The following is a 19,566-nucleotide window of genomic DNA, read 5'->3' as shown; positions in this document are numbered from 1 at the left end:
TGCAAAAGGCTTTAAATATAAAAGGTCACATTTTTAACTTTTTTTTCCAGTGGCATTTTTGCCATGTCCTTCGGTGTTATTCATCAACTTCTACAAGAAATAGAAGCCATAAAATAATAACATTGAATATCTTTCTTCATTACTTTATAACTTTTTTTCATGATTGTATTTATTATTATAGTATTTAACATTGTGTCCCTGATATCACTTTCCACCCCGTTAGTTTGCAGTAATAGTCCTTTAAGAAAACAGCCCCTTCCCACATTGACATCATGTTCATGAAGTGTCATCATTTGTTTGGTGGGAAAGCAATGGTCCAAAGCTAAATAAATATAAACACTTGGTTTTATCTATTTTTCCATGTTTCATTATGTTAGTCTGTCTCACTCCTACATTGCCACAATGATAACATTTCTAAATGTTAAAATCTTCAAGTGTTTACCATTATTCTAACCTTAACCCACAGAGCTATGGCTAATTTCGGCTCCAAATGTTCACCCTGTTAGGTTCCACCCTGTTGGGATTATTCTCTCTAGCTTGTGCTTGGCTCTGCCTACCTCCTTGCTTCTTCTGCCCACTATGCCTCATTTGTTCCCATTGGAAAAGACAGGCTGTGGTCTTGGGTTAGTTATACAAATCTTTGTTTGCAATGTTTGCTTTGTCTCGGAGTTACATTCACTTATAGATGGGTTAGCTGCCAATGTCACGAAAACAATGCACACGCTTCAATGAGGCAGAAGTCTGTGTGTTGTTGTGATTCTGGATGGCCAGATAGCTAGCAACAATGACAAGAAGCTACCATGTGGGGAATCAAAGATGACTCTTTTCAGCTCATTGTATCTTGTTATTGATACCATGTCTTGTTTTGAGGTGTTTTGACTGATGTCATGTTTATGCTAATATGGCTCAAATGTGCTTGCTCTCCATTGCTTTCCATACTCACCAAGAATTACATTTGGTAGTTCATTTCAGCAGAGATGGTGGCATTTAGTATAGTTTTTGAATCTTTACAAAGCGGACAAAATGTATAGACAGGTTGGTTGTTTAGCTAAAACAAGCCACCTATGACTCCTCACATGGCAGCTTCGTGTCATTGTTGGTAGCTGTCTGACCATTCAGTCATTACACCACACGGACCTCTGCTTAAAAATACAATACAATGAAAGTATTAGAACATGGTTATACATTTACCGTGCTAGCCTAATAATAACACTGCCATGGTATTGTTTTAAAACAACTGTTCCCATTCCCTCGCAAACCGAAAGGATGTTGTCTATACATTTTATTCAGCACTATTCAAGCTATAGATTCAACTGATTGGCCACATTTTGGTTGAGCACCAATGTATATACTCCATGCAGTGACGTTACCTCTCAGTGATAATGTTTCCTTTCTATCAGTCATTTACACAAGTACTGTTTTAATGAGCTTACTCGACAACCCAACAGACATGAATGAAAGAGTAGATGAGTGTTTATAGTAACAAGCACAAAAGACTCAATATCCTTGGCTGTGTTGGATTCTTGTAAGAATATACTTGCTTACAAAGACTAAAATAAGGGATCAAGCATTTGGCAAGGTTAGCATAGTTAACAGGGTAAGAACTTAGCAAAGTTAGCAGTTTGCTAGTGCTAGAGGAACGTTGAGTCTTACGGTTGCAGGCAGGGCTCTGGGTGTGGTGGGTGAGCTCGTCAATGGACACGGCCTCTGAGCAGCAAGGGCACTGACTGAACCTGGCCCTGTTCTCACACTCCCCCAACAGGTGCTCTGTGAGGCTGGCTATCTCAACCACCTGAGAGAGACAACGTCAGTCACAAAAACACACTGGTCTCCAACACAAGGACACATAAAACTACACTTTAATGTGTCTACGCACTACACGGTCATATCCTTACTCCACCCAAAGCTCCTGCTGGTTCCCCACCCTATTGTCCTTCCGCAATGGGTCATTTTGTAATTTTTTTGATAGGAGTTACTTGAAGTGGCCCTACTGGCCTTTGGGTACCTGTCTACATTGGTCACAGCAATGCAACATAGGACAGTGCTTCCAATAGTGCAGGTCCAATCCATCCTCAGTGAAGGACTCATCTTTTTCACTGCAGAATATACAGAGGCTGAAACACATTGAGAATATACACACCGACCGAAACACATTGAGAATATACACAGGCTGAAACCAATTCAGAATATACATACGCTATAACATTAAGAATACACAGACTGAAACACATTATGAAGAAATACAGGCTGGAAAATACAATTCAAAGGCATTCCATGTTGACAATTAGGTGTTTTCCACTCTTTTATGCGTGAGACAATTTTACAGCATTTCAGTCAGCTTCGGAGATTCCTTTCTGATTTTGCTGGGCATCAACACTTACTTGTCCAAGTTGTTGACAACTGAAGACTGTTTATCTCCTGCATCTTCCGGGTTGCTTTGGGGTGCAGTTTTGACACCTGGAAAGCAACAGGTATTTTTCACCTGTCACTATAAACTAAAGGGACAGTGTATTGTAGTTCCTAAAATAATGCCTCAAAGTGGTGCAACCAGCATTGTGGTATTTCAGGTGGGTTTAACAAAGTCAGTATACGTGTGAACAGTGGTTGAGGATAGGGTTTATACCGACCTGTTTTTACAACTTTAACAGCCTCTTTCTTCTGTTCTTTGGTATTTCCCTTCTCGTTTTCCACTTTGGAATTGCCCTTCTAAAAAAAAATAAAAAACAGCAAATCAACATCTTGCAGAGATACAGTACATACAGTCTAAAAAGTGTTGTAAAACAATATACCTGTGATTATATCCATAACAATGGTACATATGATTAAGTGTCTTTTGGAAATAATCAATACCATAGAGACTATTACGTGTGTGTTCTATTTACTTCAGTGGTCTATACTGTGGACATACAGTACAGTGGAATGAGTGCACAACAAGGAGGAGTGACACAGACACGCTGGCCTGTTGAAGGAAATTAGGTAATAGTGCAGTGATGACAGCTCCACCTACACTGATCTCATTCAAGGCAGCCAGCTGCTCCCGAAGACTACGGATCTCCTCTTTCTCCTTCTCCCCCTCCTGCTGTACTCCTCCCTTCTTTGACGTCTGAAACAAAATTAAAGACGTATAGTGACACACTTAATGCCATGGTACTGTATAAGTCTCTCACAAACTCATTCATTTTCTCCTCTCCCTCTCTCGTTCTTCTTCTCCTCTATCGCTCTTCCTCTCCCTCTCTGAGTTTTCCCATGCTTCTCTAACAACCCAGTCATGTCTGGAAGCCTTCCAGACATGACTCTACTGCAGTGATGACGATGTGTCCTTAACTTACCCAAGGAGACACGGCCAGAATTTTAGCAGTGGAACATTACTTAACAGTAGCACAGTCATTACTTAATGGGACTAATGGGGTGAGAGAACACAAGTGACAGAAAAGAAGCAGCTTGTCACCCATCCAAAACAACTGAGAACTTGTTCAGAATCACAGCGTGTCCAATGTTAAGTCATGACTCATTCAAACACACAGATGGGCCGAGCCTTGCCTGTGACTCCACCGGCCGCCCATCAATCTTGGCGAAGCCGTCAAGTATGTTTTTATAGAGGACGTTCTTGCGAGTGGGGGCATCGTTGGCCGGGAGGTAGCTGAGGATGGCGGTCTTGTGCAGGCGGTACATAGCCAGGATGATGAGCACGACCGTCTCTCTCACCTCTGACGCACTGTGCTGCAGCGCACCTGTACAGAACTGACACAGAGGCACAGAAGTGATGAACAAGAGAGAACAAGAGCTTTTAGAAAGCTGAAACGGAAACAAAAAGACTGGTTTACCAGAGACAGATTAAGTCTAATCCTGGACAAAAAAACTCCTGCTTAATGGAGAATCTCCATTGAAAGTGTTTTTTAGTCCAGAACAAGGCTTCATTTGTGGTCTGGGAAACCGCCTATAAGAGCCTTAACAGAAATTAAGCAAAAACAAAGAGGATACAGTAGCAGGCTAAAAAAGCTACAACATACTGAGTTTAGCATGATGTACCTGTACAGAGGATGAAATACAAAAGGAGGTTGCATGTCCAAAAAGAAGCAAGCATGCTTGCACCACACAGATGTATAAATTAGTTATTTTTGACTGAATGAAAAAGCCTGCATATGTGATTGATTTGAAGAAATTCTACATTCTACAAACTGTGTACAAAGGGCACCTATACTCTGTCAATGGGCTGGGGACAGGCAGCCATTATTCTGTTGTCTCTCTCTGCTTCTCATTTTAATTACAGGAAATTCAATCACTTCTTTGCTCCGGCCTATCTCCCAGGTAACCGGAGGGGAAAGGGAGAAATGTATCAGTCCTCGGACCAGGGGGAAATAACCCGGCTGACCCTACACTGGGCAAAGAGCAACCTAGCAGGGTTCTCCCAAGGATTTTATAACAAGGTGGTGCTACTGACTTCTACCAAGAGGGAGGCCTCAGAGATTGTGTTTTTTTTAACACCTGTAACTGCCATTTCATGCAATCTAGAGCAAAGAATTTCCTTATTTGATACTAATCTCTTACATTCTTTGGAAAACCCTGCCTAGGTGCAGGCTCATTATACTCACTAAAGAGAATGGGGAAATGGTAGGCTCAATTACCATCAAATTCAGGGTTCGTACCAATCTGGTCAATGTGGCAAGCATTCCACTAGGAAGTTATGCTATAGGCTACTATCTTAAATATATTTGAGTCAGACACGACAACAGGTGCACAATCCAGACCTCTTCAGATTTGTTCCTACGTGTTATAGACCCTACAGTAGTCCCAAGCTGGCCTGCTGTGCCCATCAGTCTGTCCTCTGTAAGAGGGAGCCTGAGGAGGAAGGTGTGAAACTCAAGCAGTACGGCTCAGTTGCATAAACCCCCATTGTTCAGTGAGACAACACAGGCCTGAGGGTGGACATGAAGCCATCCTCTCACAATAGCAAACAGGTGGGTTGACAAAACTGGAAAACTGGGTCTGGGAATTCACGTTTATGACCGAGACACCAATTTTCATACAACACCTCACTGACAACCCACAGGGTTTACATATTATGTGTTTTTAGGCCAAGTGGTGCACCAAGACTCCTGAAGGGGCTGTCAATGAACACCAACAGTTTTCAACTGAAACCAATTCCAGTCTTAAGCAGCGAGCAAGCATTATATGCCCTCCCACTAATGCCTCTGAATGCAACGCTAACCCCAAAAGTTTTCAGCAAACATTGAAAAGAGCTGCCATAAAGGAGTTGGTGCATGGGCTAGCTGTCTGCAAGCACACAAACAAGCGCCACCGAGGAGAGTACCGTCAGGGGCTCTTCATCTTGAGGGACTCCGGTGCAGAATTTAACAATTTGCTCCCGCCTACCATAAAGCCAGCGGTGAAGCAGAGCCTGGCCAAAAGAAGTCTGACATCAACTAGAGGACAGACAATCACACTGCCCACTTTGTCAACACTTGGATAGTTGACACATAGATACTAGGTCACTGTTGAGAGAAGAAAGAGAGAGAGAGAATACATCAAAGTGGGCACCCCCGGGACTTTGCTAATCGCTTTCCCCAGGAAACAAGGGGACATGCCGCTGACCCAACTGCACAATCTCAATAGTGGAGAGAAATCTCAAAGACCAGATTACCTGCTGAACTTTGCCACACAGACAATTGCGTGGGACAATGTTGACCATCCTAGCAGCCAGGTCTGTCTTCTTCCCAGGACTGTTATTGTGCTCTAAGCAATGCATCAAGTACTGTACATCCCTGCACTGTGGTGGAATGAAGGGAATGAGGCCTACTCACTCAGAAAACCTGGCTCCTGGATTCCTACCAAACATAGCTATACTTCTCTAAATATGAAAAAAGAGAGAGGGAAAATAAAATGTGATACATTAACCTTTGATGCATGCAAGAAAGAAGATAATGAACATGTTCTCATTAACATTTGTCTATATCATGGCTCTTCAACCATTTTCCTGGAGAGCTACCCTCCTGTAGGTTTTCGCTCCAACCCCAGTTCCAACTAACCTGATTTAGCTTATCAACGAGCTAATTATTCGAACCAGGTCCACAAGATTAGGGTTGGAGTGAAAATCTACAGGACAGTAGCTCTCCAAAAACAGGATTGGAGAGCCCTGGTCTATATGGAAAAAAAAACAACTATTCCCTATGTTCATTGGGTACTGCTTCTTGCATTTCAAGCAATGTATGCCACAATATGCTTGTTATTTATTTATTGTTTATTTATTTGGTGGTTCATTTGTGGAACACATTTATGCATATGTGTGTATGCTTCTGAGCCTTATGTGAATGCTATATTGTACATCATAGCTAAAATATTATATTCTGTCCTGAGAGAGAGTTGGGGTGTGCTGTCGCATTCACCAATGACTGCATGCCCACAGCTGACCAGAGGTGACTAACGCCTATTTGAGTTGAGTGAATTAGGATGACTGATTCAAAACACGGACATCATCTATTTGGCCATCCTCTCTCATCCTTCAATTCCACTGATCAACCTATGGTACAGAACTGCATAGAAATGGACAACAGTAAAGATAAGTGGAGGCCTAAAGTCTATTTTTACTCTAGTGTGTTGATTGACTTCTGGGGCGTCTTCATTTACTGCTTCTCAAGAGCCCGGATAGTGGAACTACAGATTCTACTTCCCATCTATGCCTGAGCCCAGAAATGTGTGACAGCAAATGGCACTAGGGTGACGACAATGCTCAAAAGCCTGCAAAAACGTGCCAGAGTCTGGTGCAGTGGTAGGGTTGCTGACTCGAGACCACACATGGGTTCAAAACCCGCCCTGAAACTTTCTATTCTGTCTCTCCATGTAATTCTGAATGATACAATAAATAAACAAATATGAAAGGAGAGTGGACATCCACTGTTCTTAAAAAAAAGCCTGCACACACTGCAACCCTCCAGGAGTGAGAGTAACAAAAATCATGGTTGCCTTAAGTGTTTACCTTCATGACGTTGTCCAGAGTGAAGCCTGAGTTGTCTGTACCCAGTTCTCCCAGCAGCTTCTCCAGTAATTCAGCCCTGCTCAGGGCCTGCCGTGTGGGGATGTTGGATTTAATGGGCTTCACCAGCTCCCCAGGGACCAACTGCAGGGCCTGCACCTCTTTAAACAGGGCCATATCCTGCACAGGAGCGAGAGGAAGAGGAAAGGCAGCCATTTTGAAACCAGGAGGTAGTAGTGGAGAAGCAGTAATGCTGGAGAGGGAGCTACGACCAGGAATGTAAAGATTTAATAAACCCCAGAATGTGTGCTCAGTCCTTGGTGATGACAGAAGTGAATATAAAAAAGGTTCAGGATGACCCTTCAAATCATGTTTCATGCTGAAAAACATCCCCCAAAAAGGTCTCTACACAAACATGATACATTTAAAATGTTCTAGAATGCAGACCTTAGGCACAACAGTTGCACCATAGAAAGGTACTGGAATTAATTAAAATAACTCATCAATATACTTTTTAAAAAGACACCTTATCGTCTACCCAGATATGTAGGAACACCAGAAATTTGGGCACCATCTAAAGTGCATATGCTTAAATCATAAGCGTGATTTTTATGTTGGCAAAGCACATTCATGAAAAGCGTCAATACAAGCATGTTCTCTATTCGCTAATATCTTTAAAAGGTGCATAGTCAAGAGCCTTTAAAGCAACATTGTGCTAAAGTTCTATAATGTGTAAAGGGCCTTTAAAGGTCATTGCATGCTAACCTACAGTACCCTACCAATGTTTTTCTCACAATAATGTTCTGGGAAAGTGAGATGAATGTATAATGGATAAGGACGTATTATTGCTCCTAGAATGGACCAGAAGACCCTTTCATGCTATGTGTATTTTTATGGTACTACTAAAAATGTAAAGTTTAATTTGTGTGTCCATTGTTGTTTATATAGACCGAGGCCAATAATGTTTTGCGCACACAAGTACCCACACCCCCCCCCACCCACCCACCCACCCACACCCTCTGATTCTCTGTTGGGCCCCAACATTTCTAGTACAACATGGGGCTTGTTGGAGAGTTTGAAATCAGCTGCAACACCTCCAGCCCTTCATCCAAACAGAGCTACAGTAAATGTTAACTAAATGTCTAAACGTTCTAGATCGGGCGCGGGCCTCGATGGCATGCAGTCAATGAGACGTTTGTAATGGAATGGTGATGTATGGTACAGCAATATTCTCTAATTAATCTCATCCACAACTACCAACATGTAGTTCCCACCTGGGTGATCGGTGGCAGACATTTTGTGGCCAAACGCCTGCCACACAATGGCCTGCTATCACAGTGTAGTTTAGGAACGTACTAGAACAGCAATATAGGCCTAGCAAGAAATCAGGTCTGCAAATGAAGGGGACCAGGTTGGGAATTTGGCCAGAGCACAATAAGTGCATCCATAGAGCATCAACCCACCTGGCTGAAGTATTCAATGATGCAGCCCGCAGCTCCCCTTTTGAATGCCCTCGGATCAATCACCCCCTCCGGGGTCTCTACTTACTGTTGCGAGTTAGTACAGTAAAATGTTGCTGTGCATCAGCAGTGTTTCTATTTTTGTGTTAGTCACTGATAGTCATTTACCCCATGTCAGCTACCATTTTTTAGATTGCTAAGTTAGCTGGCCGCTAAACTAGTTATCATGGTCGAATTACTGGCCGGGGGGCCCCAATGGATTTTGTTAGTCTCACTCAGATATAATTTAAAAAACTGCAAATATTCCTGTGTAGTATTGCATGAAATTTACTGTAAAACTTAAAAAAAAAAATGTATCTCCGTTGTCAAGAGGGGGGCCGCTAAAATGTTTTGCTAAACAATGTGTGTGTGTGGGGGGGAAGGTATGTATGTGGGTACACAGACCCACGAGCAACTGTGGCCCCTCATGAGGAGTTTTCTGTGGCCCCCACCTCCATCAAAGTTGCCCATCCCTGATCTAACTCTACCCACCTGGATGAAAGCTGTGGCCATGGCCCGAAGTCTGGTGGCCGAGTCCCCGGTCCTGGAGAGTAGGTTGGGCCAGGTCTGCTCCACGCAGTGGACCACCTCAGCTCTGCCCAGGGCCTGGCCTGGGATCAGCTGGGTCAGCAGCAGCCGCAGCAGCTTCAGAGATGCCTGGAACACCTACAGGACAGGACCATCAACAACACACATTAGAAGTAACCAAAAGGTAATCTCATTACAACATTCTGTAATGTCCTATTAAACATAGTTACTTACTCTAGTTTTATTTTTGTTTGAATAACATTAGTCAACTCAGCAGCTGAGTGTCCTCCCTGAGATTGGAAGTTTTGGGGGTTGGAAATCCGGTGGACCCAATGCCTCAGAACCATCTTTCTCATTGCAGGACAAGTCAGGGAAAGTGGTTGCAACTTACAAGGCCAGCATTGACACTAATCCTCTCTAATATTTGTTTAAGGAGAGACCTCTAGCAGAGAGCAGTGGGAATGTGAGTGGGACTGGGATAGCATTGTTGAGGGGGTAGAATGTGTGTGTATAGCACTCAGAGAGCCTGTGACAGGAATAAACATATCTGGCCTTCATGTGTGTCTGTGTGGGTCACTGCTAACAAATTATCCCTTTTCAATTCAATTTACACAGCCTAAAGCGTTCCAATTGACAACAAAACCTTACACATTTCAGTGATGTCTTCATGGGAGCCAAGATAAGCCAGGCTTCCCACCCCAAAAAAGAAAAAAGACATGAAATAATGCATCTTTCGTCTCTGTGCTTCATAATTTTCCTTCAATTCGCAGAGAAAGTATTCAGAGCGAGTGAAACAGCGTCCCTCTGTCTCTGTGAAGCTCATCTATCTGACGCGGTCTGGTCAAAAATAATATGATATTGTTGCCGCCCGTAGCATTGAATACAAGAGAAGCCAGCGAGCATGGCACTTTCCTAAATTAGCCAGGGACGGAAATAATGATTTGGACTTGTGGTTTTACTTAATTTTCCGTACTGGCCATTGATTATAACACCGATTCTGATCCAACTATAAATTCAGACATTGTGCCCCTGGCCTGAGAGGATGAAAGTTCAACATGTAGCTAGATGTAGTATGCTAATGTTAACTAGCTGGAATGGAATTTTAGCCAGGTAGCCTTGGACAACAAAAACTAAAAGTGTGTACTGTATCATGACAGAGTCATAGACCGTTTAGGCAACATGAAAGAGGAGGATGGCATTGGCGTTTCACTACAAGTAGGGAGAGTCAACATGTTTTTTGACTTGCACACACGCACACAAACACAGATATCAGTACAATGGACAGCCACATCATATTTAGCTGACGTTGATTGGACTAAATCAAATTCAAATCAACTGTATTTATATAGCCCTTCTTACATCAGCTGATATCTCAAAGTGCTGTACAGAAACCCAGCCTAAAACCCCAAGCAATGCAGGTGTAGAAGCACGGTGGCTAGGAAAAACTACCTAGAAAGGCCAAAACCTAGGAAGAAACCTAGAGAGGAACCAGGCTATGAGGGGTGGCCAGTCCTCTTCTGGCTGTGCCGGGTGGAGATTATAACAGAAAACTAAATTATTTTTTAAATGTTTTTAGTTGTCACTGTATTGGACTAGCATAGGTGATTAGATGATGTTGAAATGTTGAAGTTGAAAGGGTGCTGGAATAGTGGAGGCAGCACCGGTTTTCTTTGAGACTTGAGGCAACTCTCCGTGTTTCTAAATCAATAGTTGTTTAGTAGCCCGAAAATGATGAAATCATTAACTTGCTTGACCATGCTGTAGTAGGTCATGTAATACGTTTTGAGGACCTCACAGGACAGATGTTGCTCTCTGGTTTTGTGATGAAACAAAAGGTGTGGTTGAATTTATTCTGCCACTCTGTCTTCTTATTGTCTCTGCCTTTAGGCCCATAAATATTAAAAAAAAATATATATATATATATATATATACACACTTGAAGTTGGAAGTTTGCATAAACCTTAGCTAAATTTATTTAAACTCAGTTTTTCACAAATTCTGACATTTAATCCTAGTAAAATTCCCTGTCTTAGGTTAGTAAGGATCACCATTTCATTTTAAGAATGTGAAATGTCAGAATAATAGTAGAGAGAATGATTTCTTTCAGCTTTTATTTCTTTCATCACATTCCCAGTGGGTCAGAAGTTTACATACACTCAATCAGTATTTGGTAGCATTGCCTTTAAATGGTTTAACTTGAGTCAAACGTGTCAGGTAGCCTTCCACAAGCATCCCACAAAACGTTGGGTGAATTTTGGCCCATTCCTCCGGACTAAGCTGGTGTAACTGAGTCAGGTTTGTAGGCCTCCTTGTTCGCACACGCTTTTTAAATTCTGCTCACACATTTCCTATAGGGTTGAGGTCAGGGCTTTGTGATGGACACTCCAATACCTTGACTTTTTACCACAACTTTGGAAGTATGCTTGGGGTCATTGTCCATTTAGAAGACCCATTTGCGACCAAGCTTTAACTTCCTGACTAATGTCTTGAGATGTTGCTTCAATATATCCACATCATTTTCTTACCTCATGATGCCATCTATTTTGTGAAGCACACCAGTCCCTCCTGTAGCAAAGCACCCCCACAACATGATGCTGCCACCCCCGTGCTTCCCGGTTGGAATGGTGTTCTTTGCAAGCCTCCACCTTTTCCTCCAAACAAAACAATGGTCATTGTGGTTTTGGAGCAGTGGCTTCTTCCTTGCTGAGAAGCCTTTCAGGTTATGTTGATATAGGACTCATTTTACTGTGGATATAGATATTTTTCTACCTGTTTCCCCCAGCATCTTCACAAAGTTCTTTGCTGTGGTTCTGGGATTGATTTGCACTTTTCGCACCAAAGTACGTTCATCTCTAGGAGACAGAACGCGTCTCCTTCCTGAGCAGTATGACGGCGGCGTGGTCCCATGGTGTTTATACTTGTGTACTATTGTTTGTACGGATGAACGTGGTACCTTCAGGCATTTGGAAATTGCTGCCAAGGATGAATCAGACTTGTAGATGTCTACAATTTCATTTCTGAGGTCTTGGCTGATTTCTTTTGATTTTCCCATGATGTCAAGCAAAGAGGCACTGAGTTTGAAGGTAGGCCTTGAAATACATCCCCAGGTACACCTCCAATTGACTCAAATTATGTCAATTAGCCTATCAGAAGCTTCTAAATCCATGACATAGTTTTCTAGAATTTTCCAAGCTGTTTAAAGGCACAGTCAACTTAGTGTATGTAAACTTCTGACCCACTGGAATTGTGATACAGTGAATTATAAGTGAAATAATCGGTCTGTAAACAATTGTTGGAAAAATTACTTGTGTCATGCACAAAGTAGATGTCCTAACCGACTTGCCAAAACTATAGCTTGTTAACAAGAAAATTGTGGAGTGGTTGAAAAACTAGTTTTAATGACTCCAACCTAAGTGTATGTAAACTTCAACTGTGTGTGTGTGTATATATATCAGTTAAAACCAATTCTTATTTTACAATGATGTCCTACCCGGCCAAACCCTTCCTTAACATAGATGATGCTGGGCCAAGTGTGCACCTCCCTATGGGATTCCCGATCAAGGCAGGTTGTGATTATAGCCCAGGATCGAACCAGAGTTTGTAGTCTGCACTGAGATGCAGTGCCTTAGACCGCTGCGCCACTCGGGAGCCTCCAAAAATATCAGTGTCAACACATATGAACTAACAGGTTAGAGCAAACAACGCAATTATTACAACTCATAGGTTGTAGTATAGCTTTTTTGTCTGTCTTGGCTTACCCAGTGATTTTATCCACACACCGCAACTGCCTTCAAAACATGGACAATGCCTTTCACTTAATCATTCTATATTATGCTGATCGTATAGACTTTTAAGGGAAAAACCCTGTTGTTATCTTGTTCATCAAACACAGGGAGAAAAGTGTCACAAATATCATCCCATGTTAAATAATGCCTAAACAAGGAAGTCCACAAATAAGAGCATGGTTCGAACACAAAAATAGACAAACATTTAACAAAAATGGCCCTGCTGCCTGCTATGTAGGCAAAGCCCCAAAATGTATATATTTATTTCTGAAGTTGTCTATTTTTGTGTGCAAACCACCCTCTAAAACTGCATGATCAATATTTACCCTGTTCACAAACTTCTCAGTGCACATAGACTTCTCTGTTCATTACAACACACTACTGTGAAACGGTACCATATCACTTCCCCCAGTGCAGGTTTCCCAAGCGTGGGTTAGATTGAATGTTGGCCTCCATAAATCAGCCCCAGGCAACAAGGGTGGTTAGTCATTGTGGCCTAAGGCATGTAGCTAGCTCTTTTTATGTTCTACATGTTTTTTTTAACTTCAATCTTGTCCAAGTGTGGTTAAAGGCACAAAAAGGTAAACATGTTAACCTATTGTTCTGAGTAATAAAGAACACAACCCCCAAAAGATCCCCTGGCATCACAGCTACCGGTAAATTATCATACCTAGGCTAAATAGGGAGTGCCTGTGCCCAAAATGACACCCTATTCCCTATATACATTTGACTAGGTCCCATTGGGATCTGGTCAAAAGTAGTGCACCATATAGGGAATACGATACCATTTGGGACACACATTGCAATACCATTTAAAACTCACAGATGATACTTTATCCTTGAGGGCCTTCTTGACCAGAAACACTGCTGCCCTAATCATGTTCCTCAGTTTCTCCTTGGGCGTCCCTGCCGAAACTTCCGTCAGTTTCTTGTATACAGCCAGCAGGGCATCTTCCCGGTAGGACCACGTTTTTGAATAAGCTCCAGCCACCTAGGGCGGATGAGAGGATTAGAAAGTCAAACTGTCCAGAGGATGATGGACTGACTATGAGAGATACATCATGTGAAGTCTGGGTTTTTCCTGTGTATGTGTGTGTGCATACATGCTTGTGTGTATTTATCTCACCAGTCCGTCTCCGTACACCTCGATAGGGAAACTGGCCTCTCTCTGGGCACTCTCTGTCAGGGGCTCAGGCTCCCCAGTCACACCAGGGCTACAGGGGATGATGGCGGCCAGGGGAGAGGGGGGGAGACCGGACTCCTCAGGGTGGCTCTGGGGCATCTCCCCCTTTCTCTGCAGGGCAGGTAGGGGTCTCTCATCATAAGGCAGGGCAGTGACCTGTGCATACAGTCATTCAATGGGAGATCAATGGGGCATCAAACTATTGTTTAATTATTGTGGTTAGATCATGTTTCTATATAGATCAATTCACTTCTTTAAGATAACCTCACATGACGCTAATATTACTTTGCTTGCAGCAACACTAATTGAGGATTGAAATAAACAAAAGTTACCTGTTGGGTTGGTTAAGAGTTTGGACTTGATGAGTGAAGATTTAAGCAAGTTTACATTTCTTACACCCAGATATCGCAAGTGTTGAGATATACTGAACATTTCAGTGTTCAAGAGAAAAAGACTATGTAACCAACCAAACAGACCGAACTAGACAAACTGGTGAAAAGATTGACTGATCAGATTATCTACTAAAACAAATGTTGCTTTCATTGACGATGCTGTCGTTGTATGTATAATGAGTTTTAGAACCCAGGTATAATATCTAATCCAAGTTTAATTGTCAGCCAACTGGCACAATACTCCTGTCCTGTAAAAGGCCAAAAGCAGGGCCTTCCAGCCAGGTTGGCTCGTGCTAAAGTCACTCAACTGTTTCACACTTTTAATTAAATTGTGAAACTGAACCTGTCTGCAGTCACACTGGTGAGTAAACCATATAACATCTTGGTCATAATCTCATATTTGAGTGTTTCATAATATAATAATAATATATCCCATTTAGCAGACGCTTTTGTCCAAAGCGACTTACAAGTCGGCTGGGGCCACTACTTTTACATATGGCCCCAAGGAGCAAGCGCCATGCTCTACCGACTGAGCCACACAGGACCCCTGCAAACACCCCTGCAGATTATAAGGAGGGGCTCAGTGTGTTTCTTGTTGTGACAATAACTCTTTTTCAATAACTTTTGGTGTTTAGTATAACATGGGAAAAGGCTAAAAGTTGTGAATAGCATAAGAAAACTTCAACTATAACTGGGCATCAATCAGAGCTTTTTAACTTGGCAGTTTAGTCTTTGCTAGCCTTGAAAGCCAAACAGAATCATGCTTTGTTTCACAAGTGAAACAATAGTGCTACATAGTGTGATTCAGTGTGGGACTCACATCTATCCTGGGCACTGCTGGGTAGGAGTGTGGTGTCGGAGGGAGGGAGCGCAGCAGGGTTTGGGGGGGACTGACAGGTTTAGGGGGGAAAGGTTCCACAGTCTCTGTGATCACAGGTTCCTGGTTTCTCCTCCTCCTCGTTTCCGTGACAACCCTCATCTTGTGTCCTACTTGGTGGCGGCGTGGGGAAGGCACATCGGGAGAGTCCTCAGATGGTGACTCCGTCATCTCCTTTATCTAAAGTCAACATGAGGAGAGAAGAGGGAGGGCTTTCCTCATCAAACTGCTTGGCTTTGCAATGTTGGTGGGTGTCAAGGTTGAAAGATGACCAAATGTCATTTAATGCAAGATGGAAGATGGGATATATGGGGAGCCAGGTAGCCTAGCGTTTAAGCACAATGGGCCAGTAATCGAAAGGTCACTGGTTCAAATCCCCGAGTAGACTAGGTGAAAAATCTGTCAATGTGCCCTTCAGCAAGGCAGTTAACCGTAATTGCTCTTGTAAGACGCTCTGGAAAAGTGTCTGCTAAAGTGACAAAAAATATGAATATTTGTAGAAATGCTAGTTAAGTTGTTTAAAAAATAATAAAAAGACCATTAATTACCATAGTGCAGTGGTTTTCAACTGGTTTCATTTTTTTGTGAAAAATAATAACAGTTGGGCCTATAATGAAGTTGTAAGCAATTTTACATTACTTTTCACAATGCAAATTGAATAACAAACATAATAGGCCTTTAAGCTGTTACATTCACTGATAAAATAGAAAGAAAATGTCCGCTAAGATAGATATTTTATGTAAAAAAATAATGCGACTCTGCGAATGGTGGACCTCAATAGCCTTTGACTGTGACTTGGTGGTCCCCGGAAAGGAAAAGTTTGGAAACCGCTGCCATAGTGAACGAACTTGTAATGTATGTTTGTTTTCAGTTGATATGTTGTCACAGCATTGTTTTTATGCTGTTTTATCCAAAAACCCAATTAATATTGTTAAATGAGGGCATTAAGATACTTTTGGTCATGTAGTGTATTTGGACACCTGCTCGTCAAACATCTCAATGCGAAATCATGGGCATGAATATGGAGTTGGTCTCACCTTTGCTGCTATAACAGACCCCACTCTACTGGAGGCTTTCCACTAGATGTTGGAACATTGCTCGGGACCTGCTTCCACAAGAGCTTTAGTGAGGTTGGACATTGATGTTGGGTGTTTCAATTTATCCCAAAGGTGTCCGATGGGGTTGAGGTCAGGGCTCTGTGCAGGCCAGTCAAGTTCTTCCACACCGATCTCAACAAACCATTTCTGTATGGACCTCAGTTTGTGCACAGGGGCATTGTTATGCTGAAACAGGAAAGGATCTTCCCCAAACTATTTCCACAAGTGTTGGAAGCACAGAATCGTCTAGAATATCATTGTATGCTGTAGCATTAAGATTTCCCTTCACTGGAACTAAGGGGCCTAGCCCAAACCATGAAAAACAGCCCTAGACCCTTATTCCTCCTCCACCAAACTTTACAGTTGGCACCAGGAATTCAGACAGGTAGTGTTCTCCTGGCATCCGTCAAAACCAGATTCATCCGTTGGACTGCCAGATGATGAAGCGTGATTCATCACTCCAGAGAACGCGTTTCCACTGCTCCAGAGTCCAATGACAGCGAGCATTACACCATTCCAGCCGATGCTTGGCATTGCGCATGGTGATCTTAAGCTTGTGCTTGAAAGAGGCAGTTTGGAACTCGGCAGTGCGTGTTGCAACCGAGGACAGACTATTTATAACAAACTGACTTGTTGGAAAGGTGGCATCCTATGACGGTGCCACGTTGTAAATCACTGAGCTCTTCAGTAAGGCCATTCTACTGCCAATGTTTGTCTATGGAGATTGCATGTCCGTGTGCTCAATTTTATACACCTGTCAGCAACGGGCACATACTTTTGTATATATAGTGTACATTTCCAGTCACAACAATTCAAATGACTGAAGAAGCCACATTGAGCCACTCACCATGCCCATGTCCAGTAGGTTGTGGACCTCTAGTTGATGGTACACCGTCATCCTGTACTCCTCCATTTGCTCCTTCTTTTTCTTGGCTGTGTCATAGTCCTCCTTTTCTATGGCACAGCATTTCTCCACGTCATATCGGCCCAGACGTTCTCCTACCTAGCCCACAGTCACACAGGGGGACAGAAGGAAGAAAGAGGAGAGAGGATGGAGAAAGAGAAACAGAGTATGTTTTATTCTTTTTTTTGTGATTAAATATTTTAATGTCCATGAATGGATAACTAAAGGCCTAGATGTTGGAAGTAAGTGGCAAACTATCTATTATTGTTCAACATGACTGCATAAAATAAATGTTGAGCAAATTCTCCTTAAATTGTGGTTAGTATGCAACGGGGCATTGCCATGCCCACAGGGCATCATGGTATTCCATGGATGGAATCTTTAACATTTACGAACTGGATATTTTACCATTGTCAATATCTAAAATGGTACCCTAATAACTTTATAGTACACTACTTATGACCAGGGCCCATAGGGAAGTAGTGCAGTACAGAGGGAATAGGGTGCCACTTAGGACAGAGACCAGAGGTTCCAGTCCAATGCATCATTTTACAGGGAAATTTCATAGAACTGAGCAAGCTTGCTAGTCCGGTGCCAGGTAACACACATATATAAGTCTATGGGTAACACAGCTACTGATGTGAAAGACAATTAGTAGTAGATATATTTGAAGTATGTGACAATATTCAACCTTTATTTAACTAGGCAAGCCAGTTATGAACAAATTATTATTTACAATGACGGCCTACCCGGCCAAACCCGGACAACGCTGGGCCAATTGTGTGCCGCCCTATGGGACTCCCAATCACAGCCAGATGTGATTCAGCCTGGATTCGAACCAGGGACTGTAGTGACACCTCTTGCATTGACATGCAGTGCCTTAGACCGCTGCGCCACTCGGAAGCACAATATGAAGTAATTGCCTTTTCTGTAAATCCTACGTTGGTGTGATTTATAACCTCAAGAGGCTATAGTCGAAGAGTTTCGGTTTGACCACCTTGGCAACAGCAGCGCATGCAATGCTAATTGGCCAGGCGTACAAGTGGACTGGAATTGGGAAGTTCTTTGGCTACGGGGTGGCGTCTGAATTCACTCACAAGATGTGATATGGAGTATACTTTGTGTCCATTTATATTGCAAAGATAGCATATCTGTGTACTGTTTCAATGTCAAACTTCTTGCTTGTGATTCTAACAACAATTTTCTCCCCTACCCCTAAGCACTTCATGTAGATGGATAGGTAGGTACTGTATAGGCAATATGGCACTCCACCTTATCCTCTGACAGGCTAGGTGGAATTTCTGTCATATTACTTGAATCTAACTATGCAATACATCTTTTCAGATCTACACAAGGGCCAATGGGGAGGGGGTTATTGAGTATTTTGTTCAATTTTCACACAGAAGACCCTAGAAGTACCTTCTGCAGGTCAGCGATAGCCTGCTTGAGTGTTTTGGCGAACTCGTATCTCTCCTGACGGACCATCTCCTGCTTCTTGTCATCCAGCAGGCGGATGATGTGGGCTACCTCGGGGTCCTGGTACATGTCAAAAGCCAGGTCATCCAGAGGAGAGATGGACTCACACTTACTGAACAAAAACAATGGGATAGAGCAACTTTTAATGCAGACTAGAGCTTAATTTCACACTTTTAGATAACATTTTGAATACCCTAATTGGTTTACATTGTTATCTAAAAGTGAGTGATTAGTTAAACACATTCTTTACATTTGTTGAGTCACAACACGACTCCCAAGTATCATCAGTATTGTAAAAAAATATGATTTTTAACATCTATGGCAGGGAGCCGTTTTTCTTTTGCTTTACACACTCTTGGCATCCTCTGAATGAGTTCCCACATATGCTGAGCACTTGTTGGCTGTTTTTCCTTCACCTACACCGCATCTCACAAAGAAACTGTGGTTGGAACCAAATTTCTAACGGTCTAAATGTCTATTGCTCGGGTTTCATGACCCAAGCAAGTCTCTTCTTCTTATAGGTGTCCTTTAGTATTGGTTTCTTTGCATCCCAAAATAAACTCAAGCCCACTACTAAAGGACACCAGAAAGAAGAATAGACTTGCTTGGGCCAAGAAACATGAGATATTTACATTAGACCAGTGGAAATCTGTCCATTGGTCTGATGAGTCGAAATTTGCAATTTTTGGTTGAAACCACTGTGTATTTGTGAGACGCAGAGTAGGTGAACAGATGATCTCGGCATGTGTGGTTCTCACCGTGAAGCATAGAGGAGGAGGTGTGATGGTGCTTTCCTGGTGACACTGTCTGATTTATTTAGAATTCAAGGCACACTTAACCAGCATGGCTACCACA

At 42.5% G+C, this 19,566-nt stretch overlaps 1 protein-coding gene across 2 annotated transcripts in view; it reads right to left on the bottom strand.

Moving 5' to 3' along the window:
- The window catches only part of cep104 (centrosomal protein 104), a 41,055-nt gene that overhangs the window by 15,440 nt on the left and 6,049 nt on the right, over positions 1 to 19,566 (bottom strand). For both annotated transcript variants that reach the window (XM_064922742.1, XM_064922741.1), the window contains exons 7-19: positions 18,655 to 18,823; positions 17,179 to 17,334; positions 15,178 to 15,414; positions 13,909 to 14,121; positions 13,606 to 13,773; positions 8,962 to 9,135; positions 6,974 to 7,150; positions 3,541 to 3,741; positions 3,008 to 3,103; positions 2,628 to 2,706; positions 2,382 to 2,457; positions 2,006 to 2,114; positions 1,654 to 1,792 (exon numbers count right to left, since the gene is read on the bottom strand). In XM_064922742.1, the coding sequence (XP_064778814.1) occupies positions 1,654 to 1,792; positions 2,006 to 2,114; positions 2,382 to 2,457; positions 2,628 to 2,706; positions 3,008 to 3,103; positions 3,541 to 3,741; positions 6,974 to 7,150; positions 8,962 to 9,135; positions 13,606 to 13,773; positions 13,909 to 14,121; positions 15,178 to 15,414; positions 17,179 to 17,334; positions 18,655 to 18,823 (1,994 nt within the window). The remainder of the gene's footprint in view (positions 1 to 1,653; positions 1,793 to 2,005; positions 2,115 to 2,381; positions 2,458 to 2,627; positions 2,707 to 3,007; positions 3,104 to 3,540; positions 3,742 to 6,973; positions 7,151 to 8,961; positions 9,136 to 13,605; positions 13,774 to 13,908; positions 14,122 to 15,177; positions 15,415 to 17,178; positions 17,335 to 18,654; positions 18,824 to 19,566) is intronic.

This window comes from Oncorhynchus masou, chromosome 18 (assembly GCF_036934945.1).
Source record: "Oncorhynchus masou masou isolate Uvic2021 chromosome 18, UVic_Omas_1.1, whole genome shotgun sequence".
NCBI classification, from domain to species: domain Eukaryota; kingdom Metazoa; phylum Chordata; class Actinopteri; order Salmoniformes; family Salmonidae; genus Oncorhynchus; species Oncorhynchus masou.
The sequence above is the reverse complement of the archived record's forward strand: the minus strand, read 5'-3'. Positions and strand labels throughout refer to the sequence as shown.